The following is a 21,461-nucleotide window of genomic DNA, read 5'->3' as shown; positions in this document are numbered from 1 at the left end:
TCAAAAAACAATAAGTGAAAGTCCAACTTATCTGAGTTAAAAGGAAATTAGTTACTAGCCATTGAGCTAGCATAACTGCTCCAGCCTAAAGTTAGGTGCATAAGTGCTAGTATTTTATAATGGTATTTATACATATAATTGTCAATCTGTAGTAGGTCTAGGACAGGGGTGCCCAAAACGTCGATCGTGATCTACCGGTCGATCGCAAAGGCAATGCCGGTAGATTGCAGAGCCAATGTTCTCCTTAGCATTCCCCCAGTCACTCTCTCACCTTTAAAGTAGTGGAATTACGGCAGCCTGCAGAGCAAATGGAGCAGACTGCCGCCAGCCTCTAACACGTTCCCTCTGCCGCTGTCCCGCCCCTGACGTTAGAGGAGGTGCGGGACCACAGCAGAGGGAACGTGCTACAGAAGCCAATGGCAGCCTGCTACGTTCGCTCTGCCGGCTGCAGTAATGAACTTTCAACTGGTAGGCCCAGAGGGAAGAACGGAGGTGAGGGATCCAGTCTAAGGGAAGCAGCCCGATGATCCAGTCCGAGGGAAGCAGCAGAGATAAGGCCCCACACGTCGGGGTAAAATTGTGCCCATCGCGAGGGCCCCGGTGGGAGGGGGATTGACTTAGAGACGCTGGATCGGGGAGGTGGGGAAAGAAGAAACAAAAGGAGCTTGAGGGGTGGGAAAGCAGCCTTGAACCAAAAGGGAGTGGAAAGACAAGGCAGATCCTGGAGTGCTAGAGGGGTTAGAGAGGTTGAAACACTGAACCGAGGAGAGAGATGCCAGGCCCTTTGAAGGGGGAAGACAAAGAGAGTGAGAGAGACAAAGACCTGGACCAAAGGTGGGAGGACTCAAAATGTTAGCAGAAGGAAGATAGAGGGAGAAACCTGAAACAAAGAGGGGGCAGATGTTGGGCTATGGGAGGTGCAGACAGAAGAGACAGAGGGGGAGAGACCATGAGGAAGAACAGAGAGATGCAAGATCAGAACAGAGGAGGGAGACATGTTGCCAATAGGGGTGGAGGAGAGAGGAAGATCAGCTGGCTCCTGGAGGGACAGAATGGAACGAGGTCTGGAGGACAGAAGAAGTGCACTCGGTATATATATATATACACTTCTTCTGTCTTCCAGACCTCGTTCCATTCCCCAACCAACATCTCTCTCTGTCCCTCCAGGAGCCAGCTGTTCTTCCTCTCTCCTCCACCCCTATTGGCAACATGTCTCCCTCCTCTGTTCTGATCTTGCATATAAATAAATATGGGGGGGGGGTTACTAAGGCGCGCTAGCTGATTTAGCATGCGCTAAATGCTAACGTGTCCATAGAATATAATGGGCGCATTAGCACTTAGCGTGCGTTAAATCAACTAACGCACCATAGTAAAAGAGGAGGTATATGTTTAGTGTTTTTATTGTTGGTAGATCATTTTGACTTGGTCATTTTAAAAGTAGCTCGCAAGCCATAAAAGTGTGGGCACACCTGAACTAGGATGAAGTGCACTAAGTGCAAATCCTAACTAGGCAATCTTTAAAGCAGTGTCTCGCAAACTTTCCAGCCAGCAGCCCACTAAATTCAGTGCCCCGGCCGGAAGACACCCGGAAGTGTACGGACGTCGACATGATGACCGCCTGCGCGGGGGGGGGGGGCCCATTTGGCCACAACCCGCTTCCGTGGAGAGACCTGGCAGGTGCGGGGAGAGGAGGAGAGACGCTGGCCAAGAGGAGTCATCTGTGCCGGCTGACTGCCTACAGGACGTGCCCTTCACCGCGAGAGGCACATCCTGTAGGCAGTCAGCTGGCGTGGCCGACGCTCCTCCTCCGCCAGTGTGTCGCGGCACACCTGAAATCTCAGGAGGCCCACAGTTTGCGATACACTGCTTTAAAGGATCATTCATCTTACTGTGGATGGGCAGACTAGATGGCCTTTTAGCCTTTATCTGCTGCCATATTTCTGTTTCTTATGGTTTTTCTCCCAACAGAACTTTGTAGCCAGCAGTTGGGAAGAGCTGGGAACTTAGAAAACAGCTGAGCTTTTGCATTTTTAACCCTGAAATTTACAGTTGGAATGGGTTGACATTGACCTGATCTCCTTTTTATTTTCTAGGTGTTATTGCAGGAGGATTAGTAGGTCTGCTGTTTGCTGTGTTCCTGGTTGGTTTTATGTTGTACCGAATGAAGAAGAAAGATGAAGGAAGCTATTCCTTGGAAGAACCAAAGCATTCAAATGGAGGATACCAAAAGCCACACAAGCAGGAGGAGTTCTATGCATAGTCCTGTGACTTTAAGGATAGATTCATTTACTTTTCTTTTAGACCACATTGTTGTTTGGGTTTTTTTTCTATGGAACATCAAGCTATTTGGAAAGTCTAGCCTCTTGCCTCCCTACCACTGGAAGCCAATTTCTAAAGGAGGCGGGGGAAATAGCCAACTTAATACTAAATCTTTTGCACAGTTTAAAGACTTGGGACTGATCTATTAATCTTGCTTTGGTTAAGTGGTCTAAAAACCACTGGAGGGGAGAGTATCCCTTGGATAGCAAGAATAGGAACTGACTTGTACTCGTAATTGATACCACCTTCAGTCTTCATGCCTCAGGCAGTAGTGCTCGAGGCTTGATGTGGATAGATCCAATCTGGTACAGTATTCCTTGTAACTGTGTGTGGTTAGAGCACTTTAATATTGAAAGAAATCTAGTGTCTCAAATGCCCTGGCTCATTGGGCGTAGTAGCTAGGCCAGGCACCGTATCCTATTTCTCTGCTTTAATGACCTTCATTGGCTTATACTATCCCAAACGTCTCTTTATACTTTTCCTACAGGGTTTAAATTCTTAGTCAAAAGACAACGTCAGCTTAAGCTTCCTAACACCACTCGACCATTTATTTAAAGCTTTGTTCACTAAACTAAGGCATTGAACACAATATCTAACTCAAAGCTTGATATGCCATTCTTCAAATACTGTATTGTGAATTGCACATGTTTAACTTGTAAATCTCCAACACAGTTAAGTCCGTTCACACCTGATTTACACCGATACTCAAAAACTTAATTTATACAAACTTTTTACTAGACATATTATGACGTACCCGGAATACTCATGCTAAAGGGACGCTGATCTGCTTTGGTGACTAACCTGTTCAGGACCACAGATTCCAGGACTTAAAACCCTCGGCAAGATTTTCTTGCATCATGTTTATTAATATGTATATAACATGTTAGTAGATTCCTTCCATGACCATTTTCCATTGCCCCCACCTCACTTTCCATTGACCATCTTGACATTTTACTTATGTATTTTGAGACCTGACTTGGAGGGAAGGGGAATGGTGTCTTTAATCCTTTATCAGTAGTATTATCCTGCTTTGCCCATAGGAATTAACTCGTGTTGGGTGCTGCCTGCTTAAACAGCCTGAGGGGTAGAACACTTCCCTAGAGAGGGAGGTGTGGGAGTTTCCATTGGTGGCATCTTTTGCCAAGCACAAACTTGTTCAAGCTTTTCTTTCAAACCTAGCTTTCCTGTAAAGTTAAAGGTGTAGTAGGACACCCCTTGCATATTCTCCAATGTTGGTACTCAAGCAGTAAATTAGTGCCTTAAAAATGCCTTACAGTGAATTTGACACAGCTTTAAGCAAGACTTTTCCAGTTGCCAGAATCAACGTGAAGCTACAGTAAGCAATAAGTCGTTTTTTGTTTAAGATATTTGAAAATGGCACTCTTAATTTGAAAGCCCATCAATGTATATTTTATGTATAGTCAATGTTTATAACTGCACAGGCATTTCCAGTGGAGGGATGTTTTTTTTTTTTTTTTTATTTATTTTGAAACTGTGTTCTGGTTTGTTCCTAGCCTTGTCCCCTATCTATTGCCCTTAGCATGTCTAGATGAGAAGTTCAACAGCCTCCTTTGGGTTTATTTGTAGGACCCATCAAATATCTAATGTTAAACTTATGCTGTGTTTTTCAGTGTCGGTACAGCTCTTTGCTTTGTACCCTTCTCAAAGATAACTCAGTTGGTATCTTGTGACTCACTAGCAAGTGTAGCACCCATAATTCATATGCTGGAGTGTTTACCTTTCTCCTTCCAATATAAGGATTCAGACAGTACCAGCTTGGTCATAGTATATTCCATTATAGGTCAGTTATTGGTCTCCCAAACATTAAGACTTGCACTGTGACTGTACATCTAATGCAGCGGAGTTTACTTTTTTTTTTTTTTTTTAACTTTGTTGAAATGCTGGATTTGCTAGAACCATGTTCTAAGTGCTGTTACCAGAACACAGGTTAACTTTTATTTTTGTATATTTTGTTTTTCTGTTTTTGTAATGAGATTATGAAAATAACCAACTGTAGCACTCTAAATACTGCCACTTTACAAATATTCTATAAATCTGAAATCTAAAATCACTGGGATACCTGTACCCTTCTTCCCCTAAATCCCCACCTTGATTGCTGTGATCACATTGGCACATGCAAACTGCATTTCTCTATTCTAGAAAATTTAATTTTGGGCCATGCAGTTGGATAGTGTGTCAAAGTTGAGTTGAAAACTGCCATTTTGAAATTGAGTTCAACATTAATCTATATATTTCCTTTTGAAAATTGCCTATATGAGGCTTGTTAAAGTCCTGCAATAAACTAGTTTTACCAATAAATTAGTTGTGTGTATTTTTTTGATAGTCTATCCTAAAACTAAAATGTGTTCTTTGTATTCCTCTGGTACTGGCTAAACCATCCAATCCTGAGCCAGTTGCCAAAACTACACTTTTCTTACAGTTGCCAAAACTTACACTTTTCTGTAAATGTCAGTGGACATGTTCAAAAATGTCTGAGGGCCAGATTTCCCCTCACCCCCTGGCAAATTGAAGCCCCCCCCCCCCAAAAAAAAAAAAAAGAGATTTCCTTCCTTTCAGGATGCACTGGGAAAAGGAAAGGCCTGCCATTTTGAAGAGGCAGGTCTGTTGGTTGGAGGGAGTAGGCATTCCTCCTGCTGACCTTCATCTTAAAGGTACTGGGATTGGGAGGTGGGGGTAAGGAATGCCAGTGGCAGGAGGGAGTGGCATCCCTCCTACTGTCCTTCATCTTAATGGTGCAGAGGAGCTGTCGGGGAGGTTCAGAGGCTGGGGGACCCTGGCGACAGGAGGGAGTGTTCATCTCTCCTGCCAATCTTGTACAGGGTGTGGAGGAGGGAATATATACCTCTGCTGCTCTTCCTGCTGGTCAATCAGCTGAGCCGTCAGGACTCAGAGACCTGTGGCTCAGTTGATCGGGGTAGGGAGAGCAGCCTTGACAGGAGGGAGGAGATATATCTAGTGATTACGCTCTGAGTAAGTGCCAGGCTCAGTTCCACCCCCTTCCTTTACTGGTGATTCTCCACACAAACAGCGTACATATAATTTGTATGCCAAGTATCACCCATAAAAGTCAAATTGCTCCCATTACGGCCACAAGATCAATTCGCTGGATTTTACCAGTTAGTTTTTGTGAATTTGACCCAGAGTCAGTATAGCTTTTGGATAAGATATAGGCTCAAAGATTTTAATAGTCTTCAAGTATCACTCTTCAGAATTAGCATGTTAGAACACAATGTGTAACTCAAATTGACCAACCTTCTTAGGAACATTAAGAGATTTCTGAAAAGTCTAGACCTGTTCTTGAAGTACTTAGGTAGCTGATCTGCACAATCTCTCCCATCACAATCTCCCATCTCAGTCTCTCCCATAACAACTGATCTCTTAAACTGTTAGCCACTAATCTCCAACTATGTAAATTCCACTCAATTTGTAGCATCTTTCTAATCATTGTAAACCGCATAGAACTTCACGGTCCTGCGGTATATAAACTGTTGTTATTATTAATAGAACCCCTTTCACCATTGAAGATGAGGTGATATGGCCTGGAGAGAGAAGCCAAGGTGTGCAGACTTCATCTTGTGAACCACAGAATATGAATAAATCGGATTGCATAAGCAAACTGACTGTGTACCGATGGGTTTGCAACCCGATTTTACCCCGGCCCAATTCACTTACCTCTTTGCCGATCCAATTCCGATCCGCGCATGCAAATGAGGGGAACGGCATGCAAAGTAGGCAGGGACGCGATTCACAACACAAATTTTGCAATCCGACTGGGCTGGCTGATCAACCCAAGAAGCGACTGCTGGGGACCAGTCGCAAATGTCCTTTCTGACTCTCCAGCTGCATTGCTGCCCTGCTGTCTGCCCTTCTCTCTGCTGCCCCGAATCTCTCCTGCCCTTCCCCGCACAGCGATCCTGTGGTTTTAACCCACCGGTTTAAAGCGAGTTAAAACCACGGGCTCGCTGGACTAAAAAGTAAAGTTTAAAAAAAAAGTCAATGGCTTGGACGGGTCTTAGACGCATGCGCAGACCATCTACAGATGGTCTGCACATGCGTCGGGATCGCACACTAGCAATCCGTGCCGGCAGATGGGGGCATTCCTCTGATCGCCCCCGTTTGAATATTACTGGTTGAAGAATCCATCGGGCCTGCCTGGATTGGACACAGATCAATCACGATCGGGCAGGTTAGTGAATCTAGCCCTTTGTTCTTGAAATTCTGTTTAAGTGCAGCAGCCTCGGAGGTTACTGAAGAGGCTGTTTCCCCTGATCTTGCAAAATTCTAAGAGTTCTTAAGAAAACCAAAATGAGCAGCATATAAAGGTTTAACTGGTTTTCTTAAACTTTAACATCATTTCTTTGGCAGTATTTTATTTAAGAGCAGCCTTAATATTAAATTAAATTAATAGAATGCAGCCTTAATATTAAAATGCCTCTGCTTCTAGCTGAACCAGAACCTAGTCCAGCTGTAGTGCTGGTTGCCAGTAATCTTTATTCACATCTAAGTAGGGTACCTCCCAGCTTCCTTCCATACTATTCCCCTGTACTACTGCCCCCTTTCACTTTCCTCTGGCTGAATGGCACAAGCCATGGTTCCTACCCAAATCTGACAGAAGCATACTGTTGGATCAAGTAGGTCTTCCGCTTAGAGAGAGCTTGGAACATAACGTTGGCCTCCTCCATAGCAGCACACTGCAGCTAAACTTATCTTCGGTATCACATAACCCCTCTGCTCAAGGAATTACATTGGCTTCTCAGAATTCAATTTAAGTGCGTTTGTATTGCATTTAAGATCCTATTTGGCATTTTTTTGCCACTTTGATTCTTTTAGACTGGAATGTTCATAGATCTCACCTTGCCAGAAGTTCTCAAAAATTAAAACTTACATTTCCCCCTCTCAGTGGTAAAAACAGAATGTGTAAGAGATTGTCATTCTTTTGCTTTTAAATTAACTGAATTTTGGAATGCTTTACCACTTACATAAAGAAGTTTAGGTTCTTTTGCTTTATTCCGGAAAGTTCTGAAATTTTTTTGTTTGTTTGTTTGCAAAACATTTTGGAAATTAACTATTTCAGTCTACTTTTCCTTGTTGAGCTCTTCTTGGTTGACTCAGTCTATAAAACTAAGTTTTAATTTAATTTAGTTTTGCCAGTACAGTTGTTTGCTGGGCCAGCTCTTCAACTCTTCTGGGTCACAAATTTCAAACTACTTTTTTTTAAACAGGAAACGTATGAGCGATCTTCAAAACTTTTCTGCACTTTTGAGATATTTAATAGTACAGTAAAACCTTGGTTTGCGAGCATAATTTGTTCCAGAAGCATGCTTGTAATCCAAAGCACTCGTATATCAAAGCAAATTTCCCCGTAGGAAATAATGGAAACTCAAGTCGATTTGTTCCAAAGCCCAAAAACTTTAATACAAAATAATATGTACTTGTATTGCAAGACCTCGCTTATTTAGAACAGTCGCTACACTCCAGCAGTGTCGGAGAGAGAAGAACCGCCGGCTCAGTTGTGGTGATGTGACGCGTGTATACCGTATGTACTCATATTGCAAGACATTGCTTGTATATCAAGTTAAAATTTAATAAAATGTTTTTTGCTTGTCTTGCAAACCAAGTTACTTGCAATCCAAGGTTTTACTGTATATCCCTTTTCCACATCATCACCTTGTTTTGCCTGATTGACTAGTTACAAACTCAACAAAACCGGCAAAAATATGGGGAGAGAAGGACACATCTTCCCATATATTAAGGAAAAGGGAATGAATGAAAATGTCTGTAAAAAAAATCTTCTACTTTATAAACCTAACAGTGTGAAAGAGACTTCAGTATCGGGGAACTGTAGTATAACTAAATGCTCTCAATCAGTATCAGAATCACGGATTTTTCAACACAGATAAGTTGGACATTGCTAGTGCTGAATTTTTGTTATTTATTGTTATGCATTGTGCTGGTACACCCTCATTGGACATTAATTATTGAATTTTGTTAGCAAAGGGAGATGGATGAATTATGAACTTCACACATTTTTTTCACTGATTTTGATAAAGTTTTTGACTGCGCATTACACAATAGAGGTGATATATCTGAGGAACTCACTCGGGCTTCAATAGTACTCATGAGTTATCAGCCCGGGGATACTTTAAACAAGGGTTCTCAACCTAGTTTTGGGGCTACACTTAGCCAATCAGGTTTGCAGGATCTCTACAATGAATATGCATGAGAGAGATTTTTATGTGCTACCTCCATTGTATGCAAATCTGAAAGCCTGAGTGGCTAGCTGCATATTGAGTAGGGTTGCCAGATTTCCCCTAAGAAAGACACCTGGTTCAGCTCTGTTCTGCCCCAGCCCTATTCCAGCTCTGTTCTGTTCTGCCCCCACACGAACCTCCCTGAGTTCGGGACCATGTCTGTACATTCACGGATGTCAATGCGATGACATCACACCCATGTGTATGATGTCATTGTGTCGATGGCTGTGCATATGCAGATACCCTCCAGATGCTGCTCTGAGGTCGGAGACTTCCAAAACCCAGACAAATTGCTTGGTTTTGGAAATTCCTCCAGGCACCTTAAAAGTCTTTTATAAAGAGATCATATCTGGGTTTTCCTGGACATCTCATAACCCTAATCTTGAGGACCAGATTCAGAATTACTGTTTTTAAAAGGGTAGCGATCTGGTTTTTAATGAATCCTGAGGCTGTATTCTCTGCTGTTTTCAATCCATGCAGATTTCAAAGAAAAGTACACTTTCTAGTTGAGTTAACAGGCAGGGCTTAATTTCTGGAGGAACGGCCTGGAATACAGTTCCACAACTTTGTTTTAGACTCCAAAGGAGTCCAATCCTCCTCCTCCAAGGCAGCCTGGAGTGAAGGGCAGTGACCAAATAATCCAGCTCCTCTTCTAGTGCTGTTGCCTCTAGTTCCACAGCCTGTTTTCTCCATAAATTAAGCCCTGGTTCCAGTAATAAGTATTTTATGCAAAATATAAGTATTGCTGTAACACCTATAGTAGGTTTTCAGCAGCACAATGCTAGGCTTGAATTTGCAACCCTGAGCTGATATGAGTTAGGTGTGTCTCGACAGTGATTCACTCTGCCTTTGTAGCTGATATTGACTTTACTGTAATGCCAACTACTGAATCTAATCTACAGCTTGTTACACATGTATCTGCCTACAGCTAACATCCAGCAGAACATGGATTTCCTTACCTGTGCTGGGGGACCTCCTGCTAATCAGGTTTTCAGAATACAGTGGTGCCTCGCATAACGAACGCCTCGCACAACGAACGCTGCACACAACGAACTTCGTTTCACACAACGAACTTCGTTTCACACAACGAACTTCGTTTCATACAACGAAGTCGCCCGAGCTGCCGATGTATTGCATCTTTCCGCGCAGGCACTGCAGGCAGTCGTTAGTCACTGCGCTTAACTGCCCTCTCTCACTGTATACAGTCGTCCTTTTAAGATAAACTCAATATTTTTTATATATCATGGCTTCTAAAAAAAGCAGGAAGGTGATTTCTGTTGAAATGAAACGGGAAATAATTAGAAGGAGTGAATGTGGGGTAAAACAGTGTGACCTCGTCAAAGAGTTTGGCCTCAGCAAGACCACCATTTTCACCATTTTGACAAATTTATCTTTTTTTATGTCATCTTAGCATATTTTATGCTGCAGAACGAATTATTTTTTTTAACATGTATTGTTATGGGAAAACGCGTTTCACATAACGAACTTTTCGCATAACAAACTTGCTCCTGGAACGAATTAAGTTCGTTGTGTGAGGCACCACTGTACCTGCAAATGAATATGCCTGAGAGAATTTACATAATGAAAATGGAGGGAGCTGGCAAAACCTCACTTAGGCTGTTTGTACAAGAAACCCATCAAATGTCACAGTACTGAACAGTTCTTTTTTATTATTTTATTTATAATTTTACATTTAAATATCAAGTATAAACTTGTACAGAAAGCAAAATTCAAGCCAAGAACTTGTTACAAAGACAATGCAACATTTAACAAAGTACTAAAACAATATGCTTAAATTTCAACTCAAGTCCTCCATTTTTCTGATCCCAAATGTGACAAAAAGCAAGATTTTAATAGGTAATATATATAAGAAGAATAACACAACTAATTTAACTGAACTCAGGAATGTCCCATCATTTTCTCCCTTTATCTAGGGCTTAGCTCTTATCCTTTGCCAGTCGTGATAACGACAGAAATGTCAGCTGGAAAGGTTCAAAGAAAACATATTTTTGTGAAGAATAATACACAATACATTTGTATGGGTGACGCAAGTACAACGTCACCCGTAAGGCTAACACTCCAGGTTTTAAAAGTAAAAATTCTCTACGATGCTTCTGGGTATCTCTGGCCAAGTCTGGATACATTTGTATTCTCATACCTAGAAATTGCTTCTGCTTGTTTATAAAGAAAAGTCTCAATAACCAGTTTTTATCAGGTGCCAAAGCCGCTGTTAATAGTAAAGTTGCAGGTATCACCCTTTCCTTGTCAGATAGCTCCAATAAAGTGGAGACATTCAAAGTTTCCTGAGCAATTTCTTGCTGTTGGTTCTGCTGATTATTAGGGAGATAGTAAATTTGTGTAAATGGAGGTATCGCCTCTTCCGAAATATCAAAATTTCTAACATGTAACATCTCCCTAGGGGTTATCATAGTAACCCTAGGAAAATTCACCAATCTTAAATTATTACTATGAGAGAAATTTTCTAAAGACTCAAGCTTTCTCCTAAGATTTGTATTGTCTTTAATCAAAGTTTCTTGAACCAGTTTGGACTTCTTTATTTCCTGATTAATACTTCCAATTACCTTTTTAGAATCTGTTACTTCAGATTTTAAGTTCTGAATATCAATTGTCTGAACTTTTATTTACTCTTCTAGTTGGTGAAATTGGGGGTTTATTAATTAGGTATTACCTCTCGGGGATTCCTCACTTGAGGTAAATGAACCATAGATTCTACTTCCTCACCAGCTGACTTTTTTCCTCGTTGGTCACTCTTTGATTTGCCCGATCCCAGGTGTTATCAAATCCTCAGTCTCCATGCCTAGACTCTCCTGGAATTGTAGAAAGTCTGGCTCCAAGCTCCCCTCAGCATTCTCACCGGCCTCCAGAGCAGAGCGAGTTCCCACTTGCGAAGGCTCCTCTGCCCGTGGAGAGCTGGTAACGTGAGGAGATGGGGGCAACGCCCTTGTGTCGGGACTCAGAGTAGTTTCCAGACCCAAAGAGATCACCTCTGGCCTGCCCATCCAGGGCGTCTCTAGTGGGGGAGGGGTCACCGATGACTGGAGGGCTCTCAGCATATGCCAGAGGAGCTCTATATTGCCCAAGCCAGCCGCTCTGGAGCTCCGTGAGGCCCCAGCTGAGCTCCTTCCTCTCCGCTTGGGCATTACCATTCCCAAGGTAAATTTAGCAAAAGAAAATCTAATCTAGAGCAAACTCACCAACGCGTGACACTCGGCTAGACTAGTCAGCCATGAATTTCACTCTTAACCCGTTCTACTGAACAGTTCTTATGGAAGAATGGGTTTGGATATTGTTCACAACTTTTCAGTAGTAGATCGAGGTGAGTTACAGTGGTGTGCCAAAGTCCTGCATCACATGGTGAAATTAGAGAACTTGGTCATTTGAGACTCAGTTAACATAGTTTAAGCTACTAACTGAACATAATTTTGTCTGAAAAGTGTAATTCCATGTAATTTCATGAAACTTCTGGTAATTCCTTGATAACTGTGACTATTCAGTTACATCAGATTGATCTTGATAACAGGAATAAGAATTTGTGTGAAAGTTGAATCGAAATTCACCAATTGGCAGTGTAGCATTTGCAGCCAATCAGCATTGAGCTTCACTATATTGTGGGAAGTATAAATATCTGGGATTCCTGCAACTGGTATCATTCAAACTGACCAGCGATATCAATAGCAATGAAGTCCAAATTTCAGATCTTGTTGGAGGAAAACCAGCTTTGAATAGTGGTTCTTGGTGAAGAGGGTATTCCTGCAGGCAGATCACACAGAAGATGGGATGCAAGCAAAGTACAGGGATTGGGGTGCTTCAGAAGGAGATGTTCAGGTCGACCAAGATAGACAAGTTACAGACAAGATCGAGTGTTGAGATGCACATCTCTTGGCAATATGAAGCTGACGTCACCTCACTTGAGAGAGAGTGGCAGGACAAGTGCTCAGCCATAGTACAGTGAAGTGTAGGTGCCTGGAATTTTTGGTTTGAGAGGATGTAATGCAGCAAAGAAAGGCATGGGCTGTGCAATAGCAAGTGAACAAAGGAAACATGGGAGGTGTTATTTGGTGATGAAAGCACTTTGTGCATCTTATTTATTTAAACATTTCTATCCTGCATATCCATATTCTATGTGGGTTACATAGCCACGTTCATAATTCAGATTAAACACTTTACAACATCCTAAAAGCACATTAAACATACTTTGAGAATATGAAACAACCTTCTAACATCATACAGCTCCCTTTAAACATAACAGTTTCTTTGAAACATATAACAACAAAACAAAAACTATTGGAAAAAATTCCCATCACTATTATCTTGGGTGATCAGTGCAAAACGTATGTGTGCAGATATCCAGAAGAATTCAAGCCTGAATGCCCTTAACCTGTCGGTTAAGCATCCTTCAGTGTGGATGTGTGGCAGCAAGTGGTGTTGGTCGGCTTTACTTTGTTTCCTGGTTATTACTTCTTTCAAGCTGATAATGCACCTTGTCATCGAGCAAAAACTACACTTGGAACGGATGAGAAAGAAAGGAGTGAAGATGACTGATTGGCCTGCTTAGTCACCAGATCTCAGTCCAATTGAGAACCTGTGGCACAAGCTATCACTGGAAATATCGATATAGGAGTCCAATGCATTCTTTGAAGCAAAAATTAAGAGGATTAAAGTACAGATGCAGCTCTCAATTTAAAGGTGTAAGCCCATATGGAGGTCCAAGATTTGTCATTGAGGGATATATTTAATCCTTATTCCATTTGACATATAGGTCTGAAGAAGCCAAATCTGTACCAGTTAGAGCATTTATCTGCACTTAGGGATCCTTTTACTAAGGTGCGCTAACTGATTTAGTACGTACAAAATGCTAATGCGTCTGTAGAATATAATGGACTTGGCTAGTACGCCTTGGTAAAAGAGGGTTAATGAGGAAATAATTTACAATTGCCAGTATTATCACAAAGGATAATACAGTTGCCACAAATACAGTAGATGTATCAAACTGCTTCCAAACATTCTATCAAACGCATTAGACTTCTGAAATTGATCATAAATTGCACAATATTGATTGTTGGAATAATTTGCCTCATCCTGTACTTAGGGCTCCTTTTACTAAGGTGCGCTAGCAGTTTTAGCATGCGCTACAATGCCGTGCGTGCTAGACACTAACGCCTCCATAGAGCTGGCGTTAGTATTTTCTGTGTAGCGCACGTGGCATTGTAGCGTGCGTTAAAAATGCTAGCGCACCTTTGTTAAAAGAGCCCTTAGTGATGAAGATAAATTATTATCTGGTCATATTACTAAAGAAATTGTTGAAGCCATCAAACTTATGGCAACAAAAAAATCCCCTGGTCCAGATGGACTAATGGTTGAATTTTATGAATCCTTACAAAACTCTACTTCCACATCTGCATGACTACTTTACTTATTTAGCCCTAATACAGGTATTGAATCAGACTCGTTTACAGAAGCTACTATTATAGTAATCCACCAAAGAAATGCATAACTCAATAATTAATGTTGATACGAAAATCTATGCTAAAATCTTAGCAATGAGACCACAGAAAATTCTACCCCTCATTATTTCCCCTGATCAAACAGGTTTTATGAATGGTAGACAACAATAATACCACCAGATTGTTAGCCAATATAGTTTCTTTGGCTTCTAGTTCATCGCAAAAAATTGTCACAATGGGTCTTGATGCAGAAAAAGCATTTGATTGTGTTGAATGGCATTTTCTCTTAAAGTAATGGAGTGGTATGGTTTTTCTACCAACTTTATAGACATGGTTAAGGTTCTTTATTCTCATCCCACAACCAAAATCATATGGTGAATGGTTTCCTCTCCACACCTTTCATTCATCTCGGGGAACTCATCGAAATTGCCCCCTTTCACCACTCCTGTTCAATATTGCGCTAGAACCCTTATTTATTTTGTGGCTCTTTAGTTTTGTTTGAGTATATTTAACAGTTGTTGAGAACTGGCTCTGCCTCCTATACTTTGTGGAAGTTTTTATGTATACTGTAGAATTGGGGCCATTTTGTATATAATTTATGGTCTCAAAATCAGACCATGTAAGCCCATACTACAGAAAACTTCACTGGTTGCCAATGGAGGCAAGGGTCATCTTCAAATTTGCCTGCCTTTGCTTCAAAACCTTAACAGGTTCATCCCCGATCTATCTGTCACACAAAAAGAAAGCTTTTTAAATACCTATCTGTTTGCCTTCCCCTCCCTGAAGGGCTGTATCTACAAGAGATTCCTTGATAGAACACTGTCATTCCAAGTGGGCAAATGGAATAAATGCCTATCCACCCTCATTTCAAATGCTCCCTCCTACCAATCCTTCAGGAAATCAATTAAAACCTATCTCTTTGATAAATTTCTCTGACTCCTTCCTGCCTTGTATCACTGAAATACTTGTATCCCTGACATATTTCCGATTACACCTAACCACTCTCGGCTTCCAATGTAATTGAAATATTTTACTAATGTACCTGACAATATTTACTGTAACATCACTGTATATGTACAGTCTCTTCCTCTGTAAACTGCTCTGAACTGCTTGTGGTATTGCAGTATACAAATAAAGTTGTTGTTATAAAATTGGGCTAAAATGAGACAAAGGGCATTTATAAATTTTTCTTATGTACTATAGATTTGTATAAACTGTGTATGCATATCCTGAAAACTAGGTTAGTTAACACCTTCAGGAGAGGCTTGGGAAACTTAACAGTGCAACCCAGTTTTCATAAAACCTAAAAATGTTTGTTTTTTCGCATTTTTGGATTCTGCACTTTTTTTATAAACGAGCATAAACCAGAGGAGCAGAAGAGGTTGAGGTAAGTGTGCAGTTCATCTGAATAATTACCGTATTTGCCGGCGTATAAGACAACTTTTTAGTACCTTAAAATCTTCCCCAAAGTTGGGGGTCGTCTTATACGCCGGGTACAGTTTACATGCCCTTACTTGCGGGGCTGGATGTACTCAGTCGCGCGGCTCTTCTTCTCCCTACCTTCTCTGCTTGCAGCACAGAGCCGAACGGAAGCCTTCCCGACGTCAGCGCTGACGTCGGAGGGGAGGGAGGGCTTAAACAAAGCTTAAACAAAGCCCTCCCTCCCTCCGACGTCAGCGCTGACGTCGGGAAGACTTCCGTTCGGCTCTGTGCTGCAGGCAGGGCAGGTAAGGAGAAGGAGAGTAGCCTCGCGGTACCAAGAGAGAGGGGCGGCCGCCCCGCCCCGGTTGCAGCACAGCCGGCCAGGTTCCCTTACTTTTGTGGCACTTCCCCGACCGACCGATAACAGCCCGGGTCCGACAATCCTCCCTGCCCTGTAGCCGCGAATCTAAATACCTTCTTACAGCAGCTGTAAGAAGGTAATTTAGATTCGCGGTTAAGGGCAGGGAGGTTTGTCGGACCGGGGCTGTTGTCGGTTGGTCGGGGAAGTGCCACAAAAGTAAGGGAACCTGGCCGGCTGTGCTGCACCCGGGGCGGTAGAGAAGGTGTGCGGAAGAAGGGGTCGTCTTATACGGCGAGTATAACACAAAACTCTATTTTTTAACTAAAAGTTGGGGGGTCGTCTTATACGCCCAGTCGTCCTATACGCCGGCAAATACGGTATATTTAGTACTTCTTTTGCATCAGAGCCAAGTGGAAATAATGGTGTAAGTTCAAATTAAGGGGCCCTTTAACTAAGGCGTGCTAACTGATTTAGTGCATGCTAAATGCTGAGGCGCTCATTATATTTTATGAGCGCCTTAGCATTTAGCGTGTGCTAAATCAGTTAGTGCCCCCAGGCAACAACTGCAGCAAGGATCCTGTTTTCAGAAGGTCCAGGATTTCCTGCAAGTGGGTCCCCTTTCTTTTTAGACCCCTCACCCCCACCCTGTGCTGTAGGGCTATTTGAAATGTATTCAACTGGATAGGAGCTTACAATAAGTAGCAAAAAAAAAAAAAAAAAAAAAGCAAAGCTATGCTTTAGTTTAAAAATGTATACTTAGATGTGGTCCCTGTACCATCGTTTGATCAGATGCAGAGGATCTTCAGGGTGCACTCCATGCTCCCCAGGCCTTTCCTGTAATGGGAGGGGAAGGCAATCTTTCAAGGCTTTCAGGCTAACGGAAAATGGGAAAGCCGTTGGCACCTGCTTGCTAAATAAACAATCCTCACACTATCACACCAGTTGGAGTTATTCCAGAATTCAGCAGGTTATTGAACTCCTTGATGCAGAATTTTTTGGCAGCTGGTGGACAATGTACTTTCTCTGGTTTTGGGGTGGGGTTTTTTTTTTCATTTGGTTAGCAATGCTGCAGAGCAGGGAGTCCTCAAATCCAGTCCTCAAGGTCCACAACCCAGCCTGGTTTTCAGAATTTCCTCCTGTAAATGTGTATGAGATCTATTTGTATGTACTGATTCCACTACATCCAAAGAGATTTGGTTCATTGTGGAAATCCTGAAAGCCAGCTGGGTTGTGGACCTTGAGGACTGGGTTGGAGGACCCCTGCTGTAGAAAAAAACCTGCCTGACAAGTTTTAGCTTTGTCTACAAAGAACTACTCCATGTCTCTAAATGCAAAGGGCCCCTTTTTTAACTAATCTGTGGTATGCACTTACGCATGTATACTGCAGCTTAAACTGCCATACTTTGGAGGAGATACACTCTAGAGCAGTGGTTCCCAACCCTGTCCTGGAGGACCACCAGGCCATCAGGTTTTCAGGCTTGCCTAATGAATATGCATGAGAGAGATTTGCATATAAAGGAAGTGACAGGCATGCAAATCTACTCCTTGCATATTCATTAGGGCTAGGCAGAAAATCTGATTGGCCTGGTGGTCCTCCAGGACAGGGTTGGGGACCACTGCTCTAGAGAATGACAGGGGACAAATTTGTCCCTGTCCCCATGGGTTCTATCTCTATCCCTGTGTTTGAGGCTTGAACAGAGCTGGCAGGGACATCGACAGACCTCGTGGGGTCAGGGCAGGGATGGAGATAGATCCTGTGGAGACAAATGTGTCTCCATGACATTCTCTAATACTCTCATGAGTCTTGTGGTAACTGCCAGATACCCAGCTTCATTCACAGTGATGGGCTGTGATCAAGGAAGAATAATCTCTTAGCTGAAGTTTTCACGTTGATTCATTCCTATGAGGCCAGGACAATTAAGCGTTTTGAAAAATAAACTACGCTGGGAATTCTGGAATCTTGCTATTCTTTGAGATTCTGCATGGAATGTTGATACTCTTTGGGGGTTCTAGAATCTTTTGTTACTCTTTGGGTTTCTGGAATGTTGCTACGCCTCGGGTTTTGGCTAGGTACTAGTGACCTGGATTGGCCACCGTGAGAATGGGCCACTTGGCTTGATGGACCATTGGTCTGACCCAGTATGTTCTTAAACATTCAAGAATATTATGTGGGACTGAAATATTTTGAGTTATTTTTAGTTTTGCTAACATCAGGGCACACGATTTTTCAGTGTTTCCCAAACCTAGGGTTATGAGATGGCTCCACACAAGGAGGATGAATTGACATATTTACTTTCATTGCTTTCAATGAGAAGAATCATTCTGTCTCAACCCGTTTTCCTCTTTCTGGAGCCATATGGTAACTGTATCCCAAACCTGCCCTGAAGGATCACTATCCAGTAGGACTTCAGGACATCCACAGAGAAAATGCATGAGAGGAATTTGTATGCAGTGGAGGCATAATATTCTATCTTATGAATATTCATTGCAAATCATCTGAAAACTGTGACTGGCTTGGGGGGGTCTCCCTGGATACATTTATGAACCACTGCTCAATGTGGGTTCCCTTCCTTTTCTACCTGGAGCTCAATATCATCTAAGCGAGTTTAAAAATCAATGTTATGTTCCGAATGATGAGATTTACTAATTTGAAATGATAGGAATATTAGCAAACAGAAGACATAGCAGAAGGGGTAGATAACATGAAAATAAAATCTTGCCCAGTTCTCGGGACACCCTCAGCTAGTCAGGATATCTACAATGAATACTGTATATAGTATATGTATAGATTCTCTGTGAGCTGTTGAAATATTGATAGGGTATGAATTTTATAAACACTAAATAACTTCCATGTACTACCTCCATTGTATGTGAATCTTTTGTGTATATTCATTGTGAGTATCTTGAAACACTGATTACCAGGGTGTGTCTCCATTGTCACCCCTATTCAAAAGTCTAGAAACTACATTTTATTCCCCCCCAAAAACCTACCAAATTAGGCATGCAAGATGTGGAAATCCAAAAGCCAATTATTTGTAATCGGGGTAAAGTAGTGGTTGCCATGTTTAGGTCTCTTTAAAGGCAATGAATAGGATAAGGTTATCCCCTTTTTAATTGAACTTAAGACATATTTTGACAACCTTTTGAAGGCAGAACTTTCTTCTTTAATATAAAACATGAAAAGCATTCCAATGATAGTCTGGCAGTAGAGTGCAACATTCTCCATGCAGATGGCATAGTTGTATATAACAAATTCCTGACTACATTTCCCTGTTCCCCTGATGCTTGCAAGAAACTAGTTTTTTTTTTTTTTTAAAGTCAAATTAATCCTAACCCACAACTATCTGTGCTTCAATAATAATACTGCTATGGGCACTATGATGAAACCACAATATGTTGTCAACCTTTTCATGACAGAACTGGAAGAGAATTTTTTTTAACTTGAAAATTGATTAAAAAGTTATTTAACATATGCATGGAACCCCTTCTCCAACACCACAGATAGGGAAAATGCTCAAGTACCTGATGTATAACCTATTCTGAGCACCTTTGGATGGACGGGCTAACAAATTGAGTAAATAAATGAAATAATGTACATTTGCATCTCAAAACCAAACAATTGAATAAGTTATCTTTTACACATAAACTACCCCAACCCTTGCTTCAGTCTTTACAGAAAAAGATGGTTTTCAAGGGTGGCAATGCGGAGGAACTGAAAGAAATCGCAATGAATCTGGAAGTTGTACTAAGCCAAATTGACAAGTTTAAAAAGTGATAAATCACCTGGACCGGATGGAAATAGGTCAGATTTTGATTACCCGTATTGTAAAGATCCAAAAGAACCTATTACTTGTAATTCTAATTTTAGACCTATTGCCACTATTCCACTGTTTACCAAGTTGATGGAAGGACTAGTAAATATTGAACTAGTGAACCATTTAGATAAATGTGAAATTCTCCATAGCTTCCAATCCGGATTTCGCTCAGGATTTAGTACAGAAACTGTATTGGCTTCATTGATTGATCATGATCATAGCTTATTCAGGTTATTGTCTAGTGCATTGATTTAATTGTATTTTTGATCTTTAACTTATATTTGAGTATGATTCTTATTTATTATACTTTATTTCTGCTTATTTGGAACTGCCTTTGAGACTAATTAATTTTGATTCTGATTTTGAATTAATTGTAATCTGTATTTTTTCTGAGAAACCATTTGACAAATATTGTAATTCGCTTTATGTCCAGCTTTTTCTTATTGTCAACTGCCTCGAACTGAAGGTTTGGCGGTATATAAAAATAAATAATTATGATGATGTTGATAATGATAATGATGTACTAAAATAATTCAAACATGAAATTGCTGACCTGCTGTTAATGATTTGTAACCTGTTGCTAAAATCATTTCTAGTACCTGAAGATTGGAGAGTGGTCAATGTTATGCTAATTTTTAAAAAGGGTTCCTCCTTTTACAAAACCGCACTAATCTTTTTTAGCGCTGGCCGCAGTGGTAACAGCTCTGATGCTCATAGGAATTTTATGAGTGTCAGGGCTGTTACCGCTGCGACCAGTAATAAAAATAATAGTGCAGTTTGTAAAAGGGAGGGGGGTGTAAAAAAAAATTTTTTCAAGTTTGCACTTTTCTGTTATCTAGTCCAATATCCTGATCACAAGTACCTGGCAGAAACCCAAATAGTAGCATCATTCCATGCTACCGATCCCAAGGCAAGCAATGGCTTCCCCCATGTATGTCTCAATAGCAGAGCTTGGACCTTTCCTCCAGAAACTTGTCCAAACCTTTTTTTAAAACCAGATATGGTAACTAGAGCTGTCTGATTTAGGAAAAAATGTTTCAATTTGATTTTGCTAATTGAATTGATTTTTCAAATCGATGTGATTCAATTTGCTTTTTATGATATAGCTTTAAAATTAGCTGGTTGGTTTATTTTGCAGCCTCTTCACCCACTCCTACCCCCATTTGCCCTCTCCAACCCCACACCAGCGCTGTTATGTGTAAACAAAACAAACACTGTTAGGTCCTAGCTCACACTTGCTGTCTAACAGCAGCTCTGGCAGGATACACATTTCAAATCTGAAGTATTGTAATCACAAAATAGAAAATAAAATTATTTTTTCTACCTTTTATTGTCTGGTTATATTATTATTCAAATCATGTTGGTTCCAGGTTCTGATTTATGATTGTCTTCTGTTAACTCGCTTGCCAGAATCTCCTGCTCATTTGACATTTTCTTTTCTCCATGCTCACCATAGATTGTGAGCCTACCGGGACAGACAGGGAAAAATGCTTGAGTACCTGAATAAATTAATGTAAACCGTTCTGATCTCCCTTGGGAGAACGGTATAGAAAATTGAATGAATGAATGAATGAATAAATAATAAAATCCATCTTCCACCTCTGTACCTTCCCTTCCATTCTCTCTCCTCCTCCCTGCAGGTTCAGCATCTCCCCCCCAAGGGGCCAGCACCCTCTCTCCTTTCCCCTCCAGCTCCGGTCCACAGTCTAGTGTCTCCATGTGGGGTTTCCCTGGGCTCACCGCTTTCCCCAATCTTGTTCAATCTTGTTCAATCTTTATATGATTACTTTGAACACTTATAAGTTGT

The 21,461-nt window shown here is 41.4% G+C and overlaps 1 protein-coding gene across 1 annotated transcript in view; it reads left to right on the top strand.

The window, feature by feature from the left end:
* Window positions 1–4,638, top strand: part of SDC1 (syndecan 1) — a 128,211-nt gene extending 123,573 nt beyond the window's left edge. Inside the window, exon 5 of the mRNA XM_033939158.1 lies at window positions 2,094–4,638. Within this exon, the coding sequence (XP_033795049.1) occupies window positions 2,094–2,260 (167 nt within the window). The 3' untranslated portion in view covers window positions 2,261–4,638. The remainder of the gene's footprint in view (window positions 1–2,093) is intronic.
* Window positions 4,639–21,461: the final 16,823 nt, after the last annotated feature.

This window comes from Geotrypetes seraphini, chromosome 3, assembly GCF_902459505.1.
Source record: "Geotrypetes seraphini chromosome 3, aGeoSer1.1, whole genome shotgun sequence".
NCBI lineage: Eukaryota > Metazoa > Chordata > Amphibia > Gymnophiona > Dermophiidae > Geotrypetes > Geotrypetes seraphini.
Note: the sequence above shows the minus strand (reverse complement) of the source record. Positions and strands in the feature narration are given on the sequence as shown.